The 20,855-nt window shown below is 42.8% G+C and overlaps 1 protein-coding gene and 1 long non-coding RNA gene across 3 annotated transcripts; both read right to left on the bottom strand.

Annotated features, from left to right (window-relative positions):
- Positions 1-5,796: 5,796 nt before the first annotated feature.
- Positions 5,797-8,623, bottom strand: LOC123618696 (uncharacterized). Of its 2 annotated transcripts, none has more exons than XR_012501042.1 (4): positions 8,500-8,623; positions 8,273-8,393; positions 6,507-6,778; positions 5,797-6,185 (listed from the first exon to the last, which is right to left on the bottom strand). It is a non-coding gene; the product is annotated as an uncharacterized LOC123618696 (long non-coding RNA). The 2 variants fall into 2 exon arrangements; XR_006727149.2 differs by having other exon boundaries at positions 6,507-6,759.
- Positions 8,624-16,388: 7,765 nt separating this feature from the next.
- MUC21 (mucin 21, cell surface associated) lies at positions 16,389-20,069 on the bottom strand. Its single transcript, XM_010961604.3, has 3 exons — positions 19,743-20,069; positions 17,155-17,864; positions 16,389-16,808 (listed from the first exon to the last, which is right to left on the bottom strand). The coding sequence occupies exons 1-3, from the start codon at positions 19,804-19,806 to the stop codon at positions 16,677-16,679; spliced, it is 906 nt and encodes a 301-aa protein (XP_010959906.3). The 5' UTR covers positions 19,807-20,069; the 3' UTR covers positions 16,389-16,676.
- Between the last annotated feature and the right edge of the window lie 786 nt (positions 20,070-20,855).

The raw sequence follows: 20,855 nt of genomic DNA, 5'->3' as shown, positions 1-20,855 counted from the left end.
GCTCCTATTACTTGATTGCCCTCACCCCACTAAGCTTCCCTCGGTGACTAGATGAAATTAGTTCACCTCCAAGGGCCCCATTGGGCTTGGAATGAGAAAACCCATGCTCCTTCCTTTTCTGACACCCATCCCGGCCTCATTCAACATTGTCCAGAAAATTATAGCAGCTTGTTTTCATTCAGAGGCAGGAAGTTTCCTGCCCTTTGGAGGGCATCTCTTTCCCAGTGTCATCCTAAATGGAATAGGAACTAGGGATTACAGGAAGGCTGGGACAATGTTCCCGTCTCTGATGGCAGCTGATTTTATGAAAGCCAATTTAATGAATGGCCAGTATACCAAACTTAATTGATTACTTCAACTACTAACTTTATTTGAATGGATTAAATATTTTTGAGAAAAATATTATTTAGATAAATTAAGAAGGTATTTGTTGGGGGGGAGGGTATAGCTCAGTGGTAGATTACGTGCTGAGCATGCATGAGGTCCTCGTTCAACCCCCAGTACCTCCATTAAAAAAATCATAAATATACTTAATTACCTCCCCCACCAAAAAAAAAAAAAGAAAAGAAGATATTTGTATATAGTTAATATAACTGATGAATATATTTTAAAGGATTATCTAAGGAAAAGATACTATTTTTTAAGGCAAGAGCTCAATTTGCATATAGTAAAATTCACTTTTGTTCATGTAGAGATCTATGAAGCATTTTTTGTTTTGCTTTGTTTTAAAATTTTTTATTTTGAGATAATTTTAGATTATAGGAGAGTTGTAGACATAGTACAGAGAAATCACATAATTTATACAATTACAGAAACTAAGAAATTAACATTGGTATAACACTACTCACTAAACTACAGAATTTATTGAGATTTCACATGTTTTTCCACTGATGTCCTTTTTCTACTCCAGGATCCAATCCAGGATTCCATGTGGCATTTACTCATAGGTCTTCTTGGTCTCCTCCAACCTGTGACAGTTCCTCTGTCTTCGTCTTTCCTAATATTGACGCATTTGAAGAGTATCGACATTTTGTAGAATGTCGCAAAACTTTGGTTTGTTTGATTTCTTGTAACTAACTTGATTTATGATTTAATCAAGGTCATGGATTATTGGGAAGGGTACCACAGAGATGATGTGCCTTCTCAGTGTTCTGCATCAGGGAGCTGATGGGATCAATGAGCCTTATTCCTCATGATGTTAATCTTGATCACTCAGTGAAGGTGACATCTGAAAGAATTCTCCACTGTAAACTTACTATTTGTCCCTTTGTAATTACTAAATATTTGGTGGGGGGAAGATATTTTGAGACTCTACAAATATCCTATTTTTGCTTAAACTTTCACTCACTGACTTTGGGGCATCTTGCCTGCAGCAGTTATTATTGTGGGTTGGTAGTGGTGTCCCTCCTTCCTTCTATATTTGGGAATTGGAATTCTTCTGTAACGAAAGTTGTACCCTCTCCCAATTTTTTTATTTGGTTATTTATATTAGTATGGACTCATAGGCCTTTACTGTGTTCTGTGAGTTGTGATCCAGTACTACCGCTATTTATTTTGTTGCTCAAATCTTGGCTATTGGGAGCTCTTTCAGTTTGGCTCCAGTGCCTTTTTAATGTTCCGCATCCTCTTTTTAAAGTACTTTCTTCCATTTTGACATCAGAAGATGCTCTATGCTCATTTTGAATTTTCTCTGCCCAGGCCTTGGAATCAACCATTTCTTCACACATCTCTGATTTTTTTTTTATCAGAGAATAGTATTTAGAAACAAGATCTGGGCACTAGGTGTGCTCATTGCTGATGACGTGTTGCTGCTTTTTGTCCCCCACAGAAATTAGAGCTAGGAAATATATGTTAAGTATACTAACTCATGCATAAACACATCCCTGTATTTATTTCTGTAATTATCTATCTGTATGTGTGTATTAAACAAATCATGAGTGCATTTTGATACCTTCAACTCCAGTCCAGCAACACGGTTCATTCTAGCTTCTCCCTTTCCCTTATTTGTAACTTCTTCCTCTGACATATCTCCTAATATCTATAATATTTCCACTTATTTGTTCACCCCTAGTAAACCCATAGTGGCTTCAGAATTGCTAATCCATACCTGTGTGAGAAACAAAGTTACCAACTAGACTACAGTGTTTGTGCACATGCTTTCTGTCTTTAGTCTTACAGTCAAAACACTGGTTTTCAAAGCTACTTAGGATGGCATCTTCTTCCCCATCCCCTTCAGGGTGATTATGTGATTCATTGTCAGCTCTGCATTCCACCTCTGCCCCTACATCTCTGTTGATTTGCTAAATTTCCATACAGTAAAATTCACTCTCTGTAGTTTACAGTTCTCTGGATTTTGATAAACCATGTACTCACCACACGGAATCTGCATCATCTCCCAAAGCCTTCTTGTGCTGTCCCTTTATAGCCCGCTCTTCCCTTGAACCCCAGATCCTGGCAAAACAGATCTGGTCTCTGCCCCTGTAATTTTACTGTCTCCAGTATGTCATCTGAATGGAATTATACAGTCTGTAGCCTTATTGTTTTGAAGATAATCTATGTATTATTCATAGATGATATCAGTAATTATTCATCAGTCAAGAATAAACTTTTTCTTGTATATATTCTTGAATATATTCTTTCATATGGAAATTTTAATAAATATATTTTTAAATATGTTCTTGATTATAAAACATATCATAATCAAGAAGATATTCCCAGTCTCCCCTCTGCCTGTCCCCCAGTCTCTAGCTGCAGCAGGAGGGAGACAAATTGATTATTATTTAAAGAAAATAAGATAATTAAAAAAAAAAGAATTCAGAGAATTCATTTTAAAAGAATTGTTTTGAGTTTTTAGATGGGGACCTTCTTAAAATGAACTTTAAATAAAAATCATCATGGATTCTGGAGATGAAGTTTTTTTTTAACTGCTGGGCAAAAGCCTGTTGAAATCCACTTTTCTTCTTGATTCCTATTTCCATGTTTTTGTGGTCTTGGATTTGTTTGTTTGTTTGTTTGCTGAGACATTACAAAGGCCTCTGGATTCCCATCCTTATGAGATTCCAGCCTCTACTTTCTACCCAGGTGATCAGAGTGTTCTCCCTTGGAAAAAAATTTGTCCTGCAACATTGTAAAATGAACTGTTGGCTTCCTGTTGTCTCAGGTTCTTGCCTCCTTGGTATGGCACTCAAGGACACACAGGTCACCCTCTAGTCACATCTCCCTGTGCCATCCCATCAAGTCCCACAACTCTTTTGACTATTCCTGTCCATGTCACACCTTGTTGTGCACAAAGTTTTCTCTTGCCTGGCATTTCCCCTTCTCCTCCTTGTCAATGCCTGCTAAGTCTGTAATCCCCATCAAAGTCATCTTCTGTGTGAGTCAGCCCCTCTTCCCCTTGGTCAAGTTACATGCTTCCTCCTTGGGCACTTCAGTTTGTGCTGCTTGATGCATTGGCCTAAACTTATTTGTCTACAAATCTGTTTCCTCTACCAAACTGTGACCCATGCATTCATCCTTGTTACCCCAACTTCTCAGGACCTGGTGCCAAGCAGGTCAGTGCTCTGGAATTATGGTGAATGGATGAATGAAGAAATGAGTGAGAAAGGTGATCATTGTTTTAAGATAAAGGACTAGAGACTATTAAAGCTGAAGGGGAGATAACTGATAGACTAGTCAATGCCTTCAAGAATAAAACCATATATATAAAAAAAAAAAGACAAAACCCTTTTTTTATGATTTAAATGTACAGTTTAATGAATTGTTCTAAAATAAAAATCCATGTAACCACAACCCAGGCCAACAAACAAAAACTGGTCAGTGCCCTATAAACCTTTATGTGCCCCTTCAATTACGCGCCTCTCCATCCCTGCTAAAGGTAACCGTTGTCCTGACTTTTATAGTAATCGCTACATCAATGTTCTTCGTACTAATGGTACCTAGCTTCACATTCCTGAACACTCCAGTTTAATTTTGCCTGGTTTTGAGGTTTCTATTTATAAAGTGAAAATTTTTTGACCTCTTATTCTGACTTCTTTTTAGCTTAAAAATTAGCTTTGAAGCATTTATCCATATTGTTGTGTAACAAAAAAAAAAACCCTATTAAATATAACTAAAAACATTTTTTTCTGAAGTAAACTTAGAAACAGTGAAATGCACAGATCTTAGGTATTCAGTTAGATAAGTTTTTTACCTGAGAGCTTGTTTGGAGGTTCTAGCGGGAGAGCGCAGCTACTCGTATACCCTTGACCGAGGAGAACAGTCCTCCTCTATCGGGGATGGTCGTCCTCTTTGATCAACCGAGTGCTCAGCTTGGGGAGGGACGCACATGAAGCAGCGAGGGAGGAAGGGGACACCCACCTAGCCAGCCAAATAAGCCGAATCAACCCTGGCGATCAATGGAATAACAGATGTTGCAGCCTGATTGCCCTCACATCCTAGGTAAGTTTTTAAAAATTTTTTAGCAGATAAGGCTTTTTTTTTTTAAAGCCCAGTATTTTATCCTCGTTTTCTTTGGAGGTGGGGAAGGGAAGTTAGGTTTATTTACATTATTATTGTTGTTGTTGTTGTTATTTTAATGGAAGTACGGGAGATTGAACTCAGGACCTCACACATGCTAAACACGCATTGTACCAGCTATACCCTCCCTGCCAGATAAGCTTTGACAGATGTCTATTTACCTGTGTAACCAGCAGCCCAGCCAACATATAAGACATTTCTATCATCCAGAAAGTTCCCCCTTCCTAAAAATTCTCATCTCAGTGTTCTGCTCTCTGTCACTGTAGACGAGGTTTGTCTTTTCTTGAATTTCATAACAAATAGAATCATACGCTAGGTCCTCTTTTGTGTTTAGCTTCTATACAGCTCTTTAAAACTGTTTTGTTAATAGTATTGCAAAATGTACGTAAACAGCCTTGGTCCTGTTAAGAAGGCTCTGGCAAAGGCCCAGCCTAAGAGAACCATAGCAAGTGCCAAGTTGTGGAAACAAAGAGGAGTGATTCATTTGCAGTGAGGGAGAATCAGAATCAGCAGAATGCATGTCATGAACACGTTGCATCAGACCCTTGACAAGGCCGTGGCTTTCAGCAAGAGCATGGCGCTGACACACAGGCTTTGTGTCCCTGTTCTGAGTGTGGTTTTGCAGGGGCTGCTGAGAGTCTGGATGCTGGTAGGGCAGGCCTGGCTAGCCTGTGCAGAAACTGGGAGCATGTTCTTCCTGCCCAGGAGGGCTGCTGGGGCTGTGAGCCCACAGGAGAGAAAGGTGGTGATTTACACCTGACTTCCCAGTGAGGAGCCGAGCCCAGACTAGACCTGAGCAGCCAAGGAATGTGGCCACTCCTGGGGGAAGCCCCAGAAGCCCCATTAGCAAGACATTCTTTACTTCACATCTGGGTTATGGCTCCCCTGAGCCCTCTTCATTATGTAACATGTACCTGTTAAGTCCAGCACCTGCCTTCTCCTATCTTCCCTGATTCCATTCTTCCATCAGCCTGGAGGCCTCCAGGGAATGAGGACAGAATGAGGAGGAAACTGGGACAGATATAAAGTCTCTGGACTTCACTCTAGGGATATAAGAGTTGGAAGAACAGAAGGAAGAGGGGTCTTTTTTTTTTTTTTTTTAAGTTATTTTCTCTTTTTTGTTGATGGAGGTGCTGGGGATTGAACCTAAGACTTCCTGTATGCGAAGCATGTGCTCTACCACTGAACTTTACCCACCACCCCCTGGAAGAGGGGTCTTAATGATATAAGGAACCTCTATTCACAGTGATATACAAACACATTCACAATCTGGCGCTCACGTATATTAGACACAATTATTTAATAATTTATTCACAGCTGCAGCCTCCTTTTCCTGGTTTGGAAAAACCAAACGGGAAGGCAGACAGTCAGAGACTGAAGGAGAGCTGGGAGAAGCAGCCCTAGAGGCAGGACGGGGTGACACTCAGGTCCCCAGTCCCTCAGGCCAGCTCCCCACACCCACTGGATGGTGATGCTTCTGCCTTCAGGGATGCTCAGGACCACTCGTGTCTCCCAGTCAGCTCCACGGCTGCAGGAAGAAACAGGTCTCCTCTGAAATCAGTTACAGTTGCCCTCGACCCTTCTGGGACTTCATAAGAGCCATGAGGGTATGGCCATGGTGGTGGTGCGAGATCTACGCTGAAGAGGTTTCTTAGGCTCAGAGAGTTTCTCTAGAAAACAAAAGGCTGAATAGTTTCAGAGCTTTGCCCCTTCTTCCAGTGCTCTCCAGTCTCAAGCACCCTCTTCCTGCCAGCTCTCCCCACCTCGTTACTTCTTTTGACCCCTTTTTCCCCCTCAGCAGTTCCCTCTGAATATGTCTTGGCTTTTCTGACCCTCTGTCTTGCTGGCTGTAACATGGGGTTTCTGTGTCTTCCCTGATTTTTCATCCCTGTTACTCCCACAGTGACCCTGCTCTCTCTAGCCTAATTCCTTCCTCACTTCCCTGCTCTCTTTCCCTTAGAAAAAGGGTTTCCTATACATCGGGCACTCACAAAATGGAAGAGGAGTCCAGTGAGGAGAGTCACCGCCATTGCAACCGAGGCCAGAGTGACCAGGACGACTTCCCCAGGCCTCAGGTATCCTTTAGCGTATTCCTCTTTCCTTGGTGGGGCAGGACTTGTGCTGGTGCCATTGGAGGTTGTAGCTGTTGTGTTAGTTCCACGGGGTGGTGTGGTTGGTCCAGGGGAGGTGACTGTGGTGGTCCTGCTGGATGGTGTGGTTGATTCAAGAGAGACGGCTGTAGTGCTAGCATTAGAAGTGACAGCTTATTAAGAAAGGATGGCTGGTTAGTTCCATTAGAAATTGTGTTTGGTTCTGCAACTACCACTCCTGCTGTCAACAACAATAATAGCTATCACTTATTGAATGCTGATGATGTTCCAGGCGTTGTGCTAAGTGCCACAGAAGACTTAGTACTTCAAATACTCATAATACCTCCATGAGATAGGAACTGCTATTACCCCCATTTTACAGATAGGGAAATTGAGGTTTAGAGAAGTTAAACAACTTAGACAGCTAGCAGGACACAGAACAGGGATTTAAACCAAGGCAGCCGGACGCTAGAGGCAGCCCTTAACTCATATTCTGGTCTGTAGCCTAGGTCACAGAACCTGGGGAGTCACATGACCTGGGGTCACAGGTGTTATTCCTTCTCTATTTGTGATGCTTTCCAGATGAAGAATATAAAAGAGATGGTTACAGGGTCCATGTGTATATATTGAGCTCCTCTCCAAATGAACTGTACCCTTCTTCTAGGGGAGACATAATCAAGTGGAAGTGTGGGAAGGGGAATAATGCGCATTTTTACTACTATCAGGTAATTATTATGCACACAAAAGTTTGGGACCCCACGCAGCCTTGGCCCCTGTCCTGGCAGAGAACTAGCCACATGAGCTGGAAGAGATGAGATCTCCCAGGGTTCCTGGAAGGGACCCAACCTCCTTGGTTAGTGAGTTAGAGTTAAGGTGAGGCCCGTGCTTTTCCCGTCTGCCTCATGCCTATTTTCTACCCTGTTCTGATTTTCCATCCCAGTAACAACCCAGCTCTTGGCCTCCCAGGTGCCTAAATACCCTCACGTCATCCATGGCCCTGTTCTTCTGCTGGGATATGGGTTTTCTTCCCCTTACTCTATGCATGTGTTCCTTTCTTAGTGTTGTCTGGACTGACATAAAGATTGCAAGTTTAGATTTAGGGGAAGAATCCAAATACTTCCAACGATTGCCTCTGATTAGGGTTAGGGTCAGGGTCAAGAGGGAAACTAAGTGAGATGAGAAACTGGCCTGTGGAGAGGGGATGGATTTGTTGTGTGTTGTTCAGGGGCATAAAACAAAGGAGTCAAAGCCATGTGGGGCAAATTCTGGAAAGAATTAAAGTTATTCAAGGATAGAACAGCACATCCCCTGACAATTTTAGTTAGAGGCTAGGTGACCGCCGTCAGAGATGCTGGAAATGGACCCCTGCCTACTGTGGGTGGTCAGACATTAACTTTAAGGTTCCTTTCAACTCGAATGCATCTCAATCGGGGACTGATTTATTACAAAGGAAATAGGCCAGACTTCCAGGTAGAAGAGTTGTTATTGGGACCAGAATGAAGAACAAATGCTAGGTTGGATTGAAGAGAGTAGAGCAAAATATTGGTCCTTGCTCTTTGATGAGAATGAGTGCTAACAGGACAGAGTGTGCAACCCAGGACTGTCAACATTTCTCCCACACTCTCCTCAAATTTCAAGACTATCCTCTTTGAAACAAAAACACTCACCATTTCCTAAAAGTAGTAGAAGGTGAAACCACAGCCAACAAGCAAGGAAAGATGTTTTTCTTTTCATCTTGAGATACTCTGCCTGCCAAGCCTGGAAGGGAGTCCCAGATGTGACTAAGGCCTAGAAAGGAAAGAAAAAAAAAAGGTCTTGAGAAAGAAGAGTCTCAAGGTGGAGATCTGAGGCCAGAGGGCTAGGAGTTTGGGTCTCCAAAGAATGGGTCTTTCACCTGAAGAACACCAGGAGAGGGTCCGGGTGCTGCAGACTGGGAAGGCTGGATGCCTGGTCCCTTGGGATCCCTGTACAGAATGACACCTTGTTCTTTCTCTTTCAAAGAAGGCCTTTATAGCGTCATCTGGGCTGGGCAGGGGCTGGACATGTGACCTGTCATTCTTCCAGCTGTGGGCAGGTAACAGAATACCTGAACTCAGAGAGGAGGGGTACAGAGGCCGGGAGGTACAGAAGAGTGCAGAATGACGTGGTCCCATTAGGCACGGCCTGGGGAGGAGCAGGAAGTAGGACAGGTCAAGGGGATCAAGTTGTCAAAGTGAAGGGGACTCACCCTCTGAGGCAGAGATGGGGCTAAAAACCTGTTCTAGCTCAAGACTTTGTTTCCTGGAAGGGAAATCCTGAGTAACCGGGATACTGGGCAGGTGCAGGGCGGGTGAGAAGGAAGCCCCAATACACAGAGCTTAGTGGGAAGGACACATAAAGTGAGACTCAGTATGAATGGGAACTGGGGGCCGGACCTCTGGGCCCTGGTGAGCATGCGTAGGTACACATCTTGAATGAGGGGGGAAGAGAGGCTCAGGGACAGACTCTGGGATCTCTGGGGCATAGGAGGTGGGGGTGGGGAGAGTGGGGCTTGGGCTGTTGAGATGAGACCAGTGGTGTACTGGTGTCAATGTGTGCCTATTTGCAAGGAGTCCAAGTTGTTCAATTTTCAGGATTTTTTGCAACACAGCCATCATTAAAAATTAAATTATATTAAAATAAACAAGCTACAAGGATATATGGTACAACACAGGGAATATAGCCAATATTTTATAATAACTATAAATGGAGTATAATCTTTTAAAATTATAAATCACTATGTTGTACACCTGCAGCTTATATAATATTGTACATCAACTATACCACAATAAAAATTAAATTACATCATCTTACAGTGAAATAAATTATATTAAAAACAAAGGTAAAAATACTCAAAACTCATCACTTCCTGATAACTGTAATCTATGCTCATGAAGTTATGTGCATCTACTGTGTCTGTCCGGGGGAAATAGTAATATAATGGTGTGTAATATAATAGTGTGTTGCACATCTCTTTCCAACTTCGTGTTTAGTGAAGTCTACTTAATCTCCACTGGTATCTCATTGACTTGCTACAAGCTGGACCTGCTGAAATACCCTATACCTAGAATGGAACACACACCATTAAAAGAGGGGAGAAGGTGGGGGTCCTGGTCTGGGATATTCCACCTTCAATCCGTCTCCTCATGCCTGGCTGCCTCCCCCAGCCAACATGTGTGGTGTGCACACCAGGTCACATTCCTAAAGCCTCCAGCCTCCCTCTCCTAAAAGTCAGATAGGCGTGTTCTGTCTTCCACTGGGACAATAATTTGGCCACCATCTTTTTCTCTCCATTGGCCTGGAGGACATTACAGTGCACAGAAAAGCCTTTACTAAATTCACCCATCTAACCTTAAACGATAGCTAGCAAAGGCTGCCTTTGCTGAACTCTGAAGCGTCTCTAATGAGAAAAGCTGTTCTCCAAAATAGGATGGCCATTATTCAAACAGAATGTTAAGTGTTCATACCTGATAAGTCTGCTAATGTGTCATCTGTATTAAATCACATGAGAACACAAGTGAACGCCCTGAGTGATCCAACCCCCAGCCTAGGGAACTTCACAAATCAGTGGTTCAGATCATGGGTCTCTTGGTGGAAAAAGTTGTCCTCAATTTTGGGGATCATTATCTTAATCTATGTTTTCTCTTGCATATGCCTAGATTGTTCCTGTGACATCTGCCTCCAATGCAGCCAGATACCTCCCAAACGAGCCACCTCCGTGCTAGTGAAACCCCTTGCTGATCACTTAGGACACACTGCAGAAGCAAGGTGGTTGGTGCATAAGATTATAAGAGCCGGCCATGAGGTGGGGAGATGTCAGAGGAGGTCATCAAGGAGATGTGACCTGGGTTTGACTCACGAGCTGGCCCTGGGTAATTGGAGGCTCCTCCTGCCCTCCCCTGTCCTTGCGATGGTTGAGCGACTCCTACACATTGGACAACCAAGAAAGTACCCACCTAAAAACGGATAGGAAAGGCTGAGACAACACTCACTGTATAACCCCCCATCCCAGCACAGTACCTTACAGTTGGGAGGGAACACCCAGCTCCCAGCTTCTCCTTGAGGAGTAAAGAGTTTAGCCCACACATCCAGTGCCCCAACTTTTAAGGCTGCCACCAGAGGGATGGGCCTCCAGATCGCTTAGCTCTGAAAGCCAATGGAGCTTCCATTCAAGAATCCCACAAGACTAGCAAACAAGGGAGCAGCTGTTAAATGGATGTGCAAGCACTTCCTACACCTGTTCTTCCAGGCTCAGGGCAGTGGGAGCAGGCGCAAATACCTATCTCCCGCTTACTGCCTGGAAGGAGTTTGTCTCCCAGCTTCTGCTTGAGGATACAGCTTCCTTATTTATTTATTTGGCAGAGGAGTTAATTAGGTTTACTTATTTATTTCTTCATTGGAGTTACCGAGGATTGAACCCAGGACGTTGGGCATGCTAAGCAGGCTCTCTACAACTGAGCTATACCGCCCCCCCCCCCCACTTGGGGATACAGCTTCTAATCAGCCTACATATGGGAACTGACTGGGATCCTCCAAGGAGCCTTCTCTCATCCCAGCTGGTCACTAGGAACATATGTTGGCATCCAACAACCCCAAGACAAAGGCTACTACTGTCCCCATTTTATAAATGAGGAACCTGAGTCATGGAGAAGTCGGGTAACTTGGCCAAACTCACAAAGCTAGTAAGTGATAGAGTCAGGAATAAACAGGACAGCTTCAGAGCCTGTGCCCTTCGCTGTTAGAGTGGGTGTCATGCAAATAGGGCTTCAAGTCTGGCTGGCCCCCTTCCTAGCTTCTTCCAACCATATTGGCTCTGCCCAACCCATCTTATGTAGAAATTCCAGAGCCATCACTGCTGGAAAGTACCTAGAATATAAGATTGCAAAGCTCAGCCACGTGGAGTTTAAAAACAAATGAAATAGTCATCAGAAGGCACTGATTAGGGGAGTTTATGAATTAGGAGCAGGTTGCCTGAGTGAATTGATGGGTCAGAGGTCATTTTTTGAGTGCCTGTTTGGAGAGTCAGTTCTGGTGATTGAAGGAAAGAGCACATGAGGGGCTGAAGTCTTAGCGCTTTTGTTCGTTTTAGAGGGTAAGAGATTAGTTTATCACAGGGTAAAGAATTTCAGGAGCCAAGCACTCAGGGAAAGTAGACAATTTGTAAACATTCAGCATAGATTTGAAATTCATCCTGCTGAAAGTTTTATTTGGGCAGTGCCTGAGTTCCAGCTTCTCACTGCCGGGTCCTGACTCAGATCTTTAACCTGCCTGGACAGGAGATCTTTCTCTTTCTGCTTTTAGTTTATTCTCAATTCAAGTGGACTTCTCGTCATTACAAGGAACCTCAAAACTACCTCCCTATAAGGCATATGGTTTATCAGAAAATAAATAAGACTAAAAGAAACAATATTTTCTGTGAAATACAGACCTATATGGTCTATGCTTATGACCCATCTTCCTATAAGCTGCTCACACCGCCCCTCCCAGTAGTCATCCTTGGATGTGGGGCTAGAGCTCTCTCATGAAATTGCTTAGACGTCATCAAATATCTTTTTTTTAAATTGTTTTTATTGGAGTATAGTCGGTTTATAGTTGTGTTAATTTCTGGTGTTCAGCATAGTGACTCAGTTATACATATGTATACATTCCTTTTCATATTCTTTTTCATTATAGGCTATTACAAGTTATTGAATATAGTTCCCTGTGCTATACAATAGGACTTTGCTACTTATCTATTATATATAACAGTCAGTATCTGCAAATCCCAAACTCCCATTTATCCCTCCAACACCCCTCCTTCCTCCTGGTAACTACAAGTTTTTGTGTGTGTGTGTGTGTGTCTGTGAGTTTGTTTCTGTTTGTAAATAAGTTCATTTGTGTCATTTTTAAAGATTCCACATGTAAGTGATATCATATGGTATTTTTCTTTCCCATTCTGGCTTATTTCACTTAGTATGACAATCTCCAGTTCCATCCATGTTGCTGCAAATGGCATTATTTTATTCTTTTTATGGCTGAGTAGTATTCCACTGTATATACGTACCACAAGTTCTTTACCCAATCATCTGTTGATGGACATTTAAGTTGCTTCCATGTCTTGGCTATTGTAAATAGTGCAGCTATGAGTGTTGGGTGCATGTATCTTTTCGAATGAGAGTTTCATCTGGATATAACCCAGGAGTGGGATTGCTGAATCATATGGTAAGTCTATTTTTAGTTTTTTGAGGAATCTCCATACTGTTTTCCATAGTGGCTGCATCATCAAATATCTTGAACCACCATTTGTGTAGAAATGTCTTTATGTGCTTGAGCAATGGTCTTCAATTTTTCCTCTCATATCCTCTGAAAAAGAATTTTGAAAAACCATATTCCCTCATCTGCTTATGTTTAATCTAATGTTTAAACCAAAAAGTTGATAATTGCAAAGAATGCACTATCTACTGTCTTGAATATATAAACATTGAAATAAAACAGTTTTACTACTCTTTAAAATGTTTTAACTAGACTCTAAGCACTGCAGCACCTAAATATTCACCATTATCCTTTTAAATAACACAATAAGCAAGTTCTTCTTCAACAATCCAGGGTTTTTCATAGTTCCTTCAGCTCTGTGAACATTTTCCTTCCCCCACATTATTCTACTGTAATATTTTTTGCTTGCATGATTCTTGCTGATCACCCTACTATGCCTTCCTGTACCAAAAGATATGTTTACAAACTTAAACTTTTTCCTGTGTCTTGTCAGACTCTAAGTGTTAAGTTTCTCAGTCCTCAATAACCTTTTGGTGAAAAGTAAATGAAAATTTTTTCCTATGCAATGTTTTTCTCCATCCCCTGCAACTCTGCAATGTTTTCCTCTGTTTTCAAGAAAATGTGAAACATCAACCTACCCAATATAAAAAATAAAAACAAAATTTATAGCATGCTACCAAATGCAGGACTATTCTAAGGGCTTCCCAGCAACCTCGTGAAGTGGGTACTGTTATTGCCTTCATTTTTACAGATGAACACACTGAGACCCAGGAGAGTTAAGGAATTTGTGCAAGGTCACACTGAGCTTAGATTTGAAACCAGAAATTCTGATTCTTCAATCTGTGCTCTTAGCTGACATGTTGTATAGTTTCTCTATCTTCCTTTCACCTTAAGAGGTAGCATTAATCAGCTGGAAGTAAACATGGAACGCATAGCATCTTTCTCCTTGAAATCATGCAAACTATCCAACTGTACTCTAGACAAAGAAACTCTTGAATGGAACACTCTTTCTTCTTATGGAGAATGGTATACAAGCCAGGGAAGTGGGCTTCAGAGTAAGTTGCTGTTTCCCAGCAAATCTTTACAAATCCTGAATATCCTGGAACAGGCAGACAGATGAGGTGGGTTGCCCTGCTGTAGGGTTTCACCATGGTTAAATAAAGCACTGCCACCCTTATTACTTCTCACTGATGCTGTGTTTGCTCTCCTTTCATGAAATGCTACCTCAGGAGGGATGCATTCTTTGACAGGGGATGGAAGAGAAGAAATTGTCAAACAGAAATCTGTATTACTCCTGCTACTTCACTCTATGATATAGCTGAACAAATAACATCTTAACATGTACCAAAATTCCCAGTTTGTTACACTTCATGTAGCCCCTAACAGGATTTATGTGAGGCAAAGGAAAACATGAAGCCCTACTCTGGTATACGATGCCTAAATTAGAAGAGATTTTGAGTTATTTCTTTACTTGCACCCTGAAATTTTCTGCACCCTAGGGAAGTGCACCATAATAATATAGGAGCTAGAAAGTAAAAGGTGGGTGGCTATAGAAGGAAACCTAAAAAATTACAACTAGCTGATGCTCTGCAGGAAAAGAAATATACATGGAAGTTGAAGACCTGGAAAATGATACCTGTAAGGCATCCCATACCTGCATAATACTCTTTAAAATGTCTTCCTGTACCTCCAAGAGTTTGGGCAGATTCCATTTAAAGGTTTAGACCAATAGTGCAAAGGCACTTAACTCTGTCCAATTCCTAGACTTCTGCTTGGGTCAAATATGCTTGGTGGGCTGGGGCTTTGCTGGGTTAAAACATGCTTTGTCCAAGTAAGCGGATCTCATGACGAAAGTTGAGTAATGATGCTTCCTAACTCTGCATACACGCTCTAGTTGCTGGGAGTAGCGAGATGTTTACAGCGTAACCATGTGAATTAACCATAAGCTGAATTGCTCACCATGGTTTCCTCCCTTTTCATCTCCCTCTATCTCAAAGTGCCATTGCTTTGAGTCATTTGCTGTTTACCTTTGGAAATCAAACTTTTTATTTACACAATATACCTAGTAATAATATTTTTACAACTTACTGAGATATTTATATACCATATAGTTCACCTGTTTAAAATAGATAAGTTAACAGGTTTTAGTATATTTACAGAGCTCTCATTAGTGAGTGCTTGCAATTTGCAGACAAAATCTTTCTTCTCTTCTGTCCTTTTACTTTCTCTGGCCCATCTCTTCCTTGTTTCTGCTTTGAACCTTACTACTTGCATGTTCGTCCTCCTGAATCTATCCTTCAAGTGTCTTCTATTGTCTGGGCGATTTTCATCTCTGATTTGTTGTAACTAATTGAGCAACTTTCCCCACTTGCTCTTCCAGATTACTAATTTTATTTTCAACCAGCCTCTTTGAATTTGTCTATTACAGTTTTAACCTTGAAAAAATGCATGTTTTACAATTTTTAATTATCTAAATGGATTCCCTTGCCTGATGTCATTCATTTTCACCTTTTTCACATTATGCTTTCCACAGTTCACACCAGTGGGAGGCAACATTCTAGGGGGTTCAACTCAACTTATTCTGGTTGCTGGACCCTTTAGGTAAGCTGATGGTGGTGGTGATGGTGGGCCTGCATATGGCTCAGCCTGGCCTCACTGATTGGGATCAATCGTCTGGTTTGCTGACATTTGAGAAGCTCAATGAGTGGTAGAAGGCAGAGCAGTTTCCATTGCTGTGGGTTGGGATGAACACACCAACAAAGTGCTAATTCTCTCCTGAGGGCTCCATCCCAGGTGGGAGCCCTCTCTCTGCCTCTTGGATTCAGAGCAGCCCAGCCTTTCAAAGCAGCTCCCCTCTGTCCTCCAAGACCTGTAGGATCAGGGAGGCTTCTAGCCTAGACCATGAAAGGAGTATGTGCAGCCCTTCCAGGAGAGAAATTCATGAGCAGTTCAGGCTTTACCCCAGGTGTCTCTGCCATGAGCCTCTGGAAAATTAGATCTTAGCAAGCCAGGAAGTCTTTCCCTTGATAAAAGAGGAAGTGCTTTCTCTCTGCTTCCGAGAGAAAACTATCAACTAGCACCTTTATTCTGACAAGTAGCCCAGGTCTGGAGCTTTTGTAGATGCCCTGGAAGCTGTGACTGTGAGTGACCATGCCCCGCCCCACAGCACACCTCCACCTGTCATGCTCTGGGTTCTCTGTGTGCTACCACGTGATCTCTTTGTTCCATAGGCCTATTCCATGAGCCCCGTTGGGATCCTGGCACCTGCCCTCCCTTCTCATCTCTCCCAATTCAATTCTCTTGTCTGTCTGGGTGAGTCTTGGGGACACCAGGTTCCTGCTTGGGACAAGAAGGATTAGAAAAAGGGGACAGATATAAATGACATCTCTCGGGTTTACTGTGGAGATTCTGAATGACAGGTGGACTCCAGCATGAGGTTCTCTTATACCACTGGGAAATTCAGCTCGGCGCTGCAGACACCCACTCGTGTGCACACACAGGTGTTCTCTGGGATATAGTTTGTATGTGTTTATTTCTTAATTGTTGTTAAATGACCAACAGAGTCTCCTCTTTCCAGTGTCTGGTAAAAGCAAGAGAGAGAGAGGAAGTGTCTTCCCCAAGGCTGGCAGAGACCCAAACAAAGCTGCAAAGGGGACTCCTGGGGACAAATGAAAGGACACTCAGATCTCTGGTTCCCCAGGTCAACTTTCTCTGTAAAGAATGTGGCCCTCTGGCTCCTGCAGCCACTCAGAACCCATTGTAGCTCTCTCATCTCAAAGACTACTGAGGAACTGGTCTTCTTCAGTACCAGTTAGGGGTCCGCCTAGGGCTATGGTGGACTCTGTGATTCCCTCCAGGGCCCGGGCCAAGGTTGGGACCATGGGGGCGGTAGACAGCTGTATCAAAGACATTTCTCAGGGACAAGGAGTTTCTCTAGAAAAAGAAGAGAGAATCATTTCAGAATTGTATCCCCTCCTCCAAGCCTTCACCATGGACTCCTTCAGGAATCTTCTTCCCCTTTAAACCATCTCCCTCAGTCACTGGTCATTCTTCCAGCCTTTATTCCTTCTTTTGTCCCCCGTTCCCACAAGTCAATAGTTACCTCTGCACATTGATTGGCTCCTCTGGTTCTAACTTGCTATTTCTCTTTAGTAACTTTCTCTTGATCTTTCTTTCCTCCCTATCTACCCCTAACTTGGTGGCCCTACTTTCATACCCCATTTCCTTATGTTCCTGCTGCTCCTTCCCCCAGGAACTTTCCTATATATTAGGCACTCACCACACAGAAGAAGAGCCCAACAAAGAATCCCACGACCACTACAACTGAGACCAGAGTGATGAGGAAGATTTCCCATGGCTTCAGGGACCCACTGGGCTTCACGTCATTCACTGGAGTACTAGCACTTGTGCTAATTCTATTGGAAGTTGTGGGTGTTCCATTTGGAGAAGGTGTACCAGAGCCTCCTATGGTTGCACTGGATCCAGTGTTGAAGGCTGTGCTGGTCCCACTGGAGGTTATGCTGGTCTCACTGGAGGTCATACTGGAACCAGTATTGGCAGGTGTGCTGATCTCACCAGAAGTTGTGCCGGACCCAGTGCTGGAGACGTTATTGGCCCCACCAGAGGTTGTGCTAGATGCAGTGTTGACAGATGTGCCAGTCCCTCCAGGGGTCACACTGGATCCAATGTTGGAGGTTGTAGTGGAATTTCTGGGGGTCATGCTGGATCCGGAATTAGAGGTTATGCTGTAACTACTAGGGGTCATGCTGGATCCAGTGTTGACAGGTGTGCTGGACCCTCCAGAGGTCACGCTGGATCCAGTGTTGGCAGGTGTGCTGGTCTCTCCAGAGGTTGTGCTGGATTTAGTATTGGAGGTTGTGCTGGTCCCATCAGAAGTTGCAGTGAATCCAGTGTTGGCTATGGTGTGCTCACTGGAAGTTGTGTTGGATCCAGGGTTGGCAGGTGTGCCAGCATCAGTGGAGGTTACGCCTGATGATAATCATAAATGATAACAAGTATAGTTTCTGCTCAATGCTTGGTTAAATTCATTATGTGGATAATTCTATTTAATGCTTACTACAGCCCTATGAAATACATACCATCAACAGCTAAGATGAAAAAGCTGAGGCTTAGAAATGTTGACATTTGCCCAAGTTTATACAGCTAATGAGTAGTGGAACAGGAATTTGAACCCAGGCCATTGAATCTGCGCTTTTAGCGACCATGCTAATTCATCCTCCCCACCCATCCCCAATGCCAGGGTCACAGGGCCTGATTTCACTGGTAGTAGGCTTATTCCATCTTCTGCTGTACGATAGCCAATACAGAGGGAAAATATTATAAAGGATTATAAAACCCAGGTGAAGCTCGTATATATTGATTAATTCATTATTAAAGTAGGGTTGCTTTTTTCTTGGAAAATATTGCTGAGTGTTATTCAGAAAACACCTATATCAGAATTATCTGAGGAGCCTGTTGAACATAAAGATTTCTAGGCAAAACACTCCAGACTAAATGAATCAGAGTTTGTGATGACCCTAGGTATCTGGGTGGTTATATATGCATTGAGGTTCCAGGGGCTCCTGATCACAAGGCAAAGGCTGAAGAAGAACAAGTTATAGGTAGCTTAAATGTATAAGATCTCCCAGGATTAAGGGCTACAAATTAAGAATCTACAGGTATAGAAAAGCATTTCCACCTTCTTGAAGGCTCAGCTGGAGTTACCTCACTACTTTGAAGGAAGAAGATGCTCAACCACCTCAGATAAACAAAATTTATCTCATTTGTGGCTCATTTTACTACTAACTGGGACATAAGTGCCTATCATCTCACCCCACACTTATTTGAACTCACATAGGAGTAGAGTTCAGCTCTTTGGGGAAGGTTCCCAAACTCAGCAATGGGGTACAAATTGGAATTAACGTCAGAATCATGAGTAAAACTAAGTAAGAAAGCGAGATGAACAACAGTGGGGTTGACATGTGAAAGAGGGAGTGGATTTGATCTGAGAAGTTTTGGAGGACAGAATAGATGAGTCAAAATCATATGAGGGCTAATTTTGATTCAAATGATAAATTCTCTAAGAGGTCTTGCTTTCTAGTTGCATGACAGGAGATGGCCCAAGGAGTGTTTGTTTAATTGAGGGTCAGAAGTGTGGAAACAGAGTGTGAGTTGGTTTTGACTCTTGAATCCTTTTCTCTTTGGTCTGAGGTTAACTTAGGCTAATTGTGAAATTGGAGTTAAGGACAGGAGAAAAATTAAGTTTGTAGAATATAGAAGAGTGATATTTTAAAACAGCATTCAACTCTTCTTGTTCTTAATATTTAAACCCCCAGCCAAGTTTGAGATATACAAATGTTAGCCACTATATATAAAAATAGATTTAAAAAAGAGTTTCTGTATAGCACAGGGAGCTAAGTTCAATATCTTGTAATAACCTTTAATGAAAAAAATATGAAACCGAATATATGTATGTACATGACTGGGACATTGTGTGCTGTACACCAGAAATTGACTGTACTTCAACTAAAAATAAATAAAATAAAATAACCCCCCAGCCATATCTCACCGGTTATTACCATTTTATAGATGCAGAAACTGAGGCACAGAGAAGTTACTCACCCAAAGTGCACAGATAACAGATGGAGCCATGATTCAAACGTAGGCAGTTGGAGACCAGAGTCCACAGTTTGAACCACTGTGCTCTGACTGCCTCCCAGGAGGTACTTTATTAAATTGAAGTGACTGGAGTGAAATGATGACCCTCACTCTATGGAGGAGAACCAGTGCTATTCCTAGTAGTGGTCATCATCTCCCAGAATCCCTCAAAAGTTCTCAGATCACCAACGTTTAAAGAAAAGCACTCACCATATTCTAAAAGTAGGAGATGTAATAGTAACCAATACATAAGGGCAATGTTTCTTTTCTGCATCCTGAACTGCGTCTCTGTGGCTGGAAAACAAGATGCCTGGATCCCAGATGTGGCCGAGACCTAGAAGGCAAAGAATAGTATTCTTGAGAAAGGAGAGTTCAAGGTGAAAAGATAAAGGCTGGAGCTTCCAGGAACGTGGGTCTCATAAGTATGTGTTCTTGAAAAGAATCTTGAGCTTGGAGGGTGGGAAACTGGATGCCGGGCTCTTTAAGCTTCCTCCATGCGATGTTGTTGCCTCTTTCTTTGTCATGAAAGAGCTACAGGAGCCTTTATAGCTTCATCTGGGTCAGGGAGGGGTTGGAAATTTGACTTGTTTTTCTGCCAACTGTGAGCAGGTAACAAAACAATACTGAGTCTGGGAAGGAATAGACTGGGGGTCAAGAGGAAGGTGAGAAAGGAGAATGACATGATCACACTAGGCAGGGCACTGGGCTGGGTTTGAGGAGGAAGTAGAACTGAATAAGGAGATCAAGGTTGTCAGAGTGGAAGGGACCCACCCCTGAGGCAGGGATGGGACCAGAAACCTGTTATAGTTCAAAACTTTTTTTCCTGGGCAGGAAGTCCTGTGTGCCTGCTTTAGCATGGAAGAAGCCCTAACAGACCTAACTGAGGGGGCAGGACCCCACATTTCTGAGTCAAAGAAAAATACAAGATGTCAAAGAGAGCAATAACTAGGGAGCTGGGGTCCTGGGATCCGGGCAGAAGAAGACAGACAGTGCATTGCTGAGCATGTAGTAGGCACTCAACAATGCACGTTGACTAAACAGGGAAAGAGATCCATGGGTAATGTGCCATCTTTGGGGTCTTTGGGGCATAGAGCTGAGGGTGGGGGAGAGTGTTGAATATGTGGGAACAAGCCACCTGCTACACTCACAGCAGCTAAAGGGGTGGTATAGGGACCTCTTCTGATTCTCAACCATAGGGGTTCCCCTCTTGTTTCTTTTCAGAGGAATGCATGGGAGCTTTTCCTCCCTGGGATCCTTCAGATGTTCCTTCTCATCAGCCTTAATGCAGCATCTCTCTGTAGGCTATCCCATGGGCACCACATT

Source organism: Camelus bactrianus, chromosome 20 (assembly GCF_048773025.1).
Source record: "Camelus bactrianus isolate YW-2024 breed Bactrian camel chromosome 20, ASM4877302v1, whole genome shotgun sequence".
Classification (NCBI taxonomy): Eukaryota; Metazoa; Chordata; class Mammalia; order Artiodactyla; family Camelidae; genus Camelus; species Camelus bactrianus.
Note: the sequence above shows the minus strand (reverse complement) of the source record. Positions and strands in the feature narration are given on the sequence as shown.

What these genes read in the sequence shown, in the direction of transcription:
- MUC21 (XM_010961604.3), bottom strand. Translation starts at nt 19,806, where the DNA reads ATGCAGAAAAGAAACATTGCCCTTATGTATTGGTTACTATTACATCTC. An exon ending in TCTCCTACTTTTAGAATATG is followed by an intron (nt 17,865 to 19,742) that starts GTGAGTGCTTTT and finishes GATTATCATCAG; the next exon opens with GCGTAACCTCCACTGATGCT. An exon ending in TTGGGCTCTTCTTCTGTGTG is followed by an intron (nt 16,809 to 17,154) that starts GTGAGTGCCTAA and finishes TTCTTTTTCTAG; the next exon opens with AGAAACTCCTTGTCCCTGAG.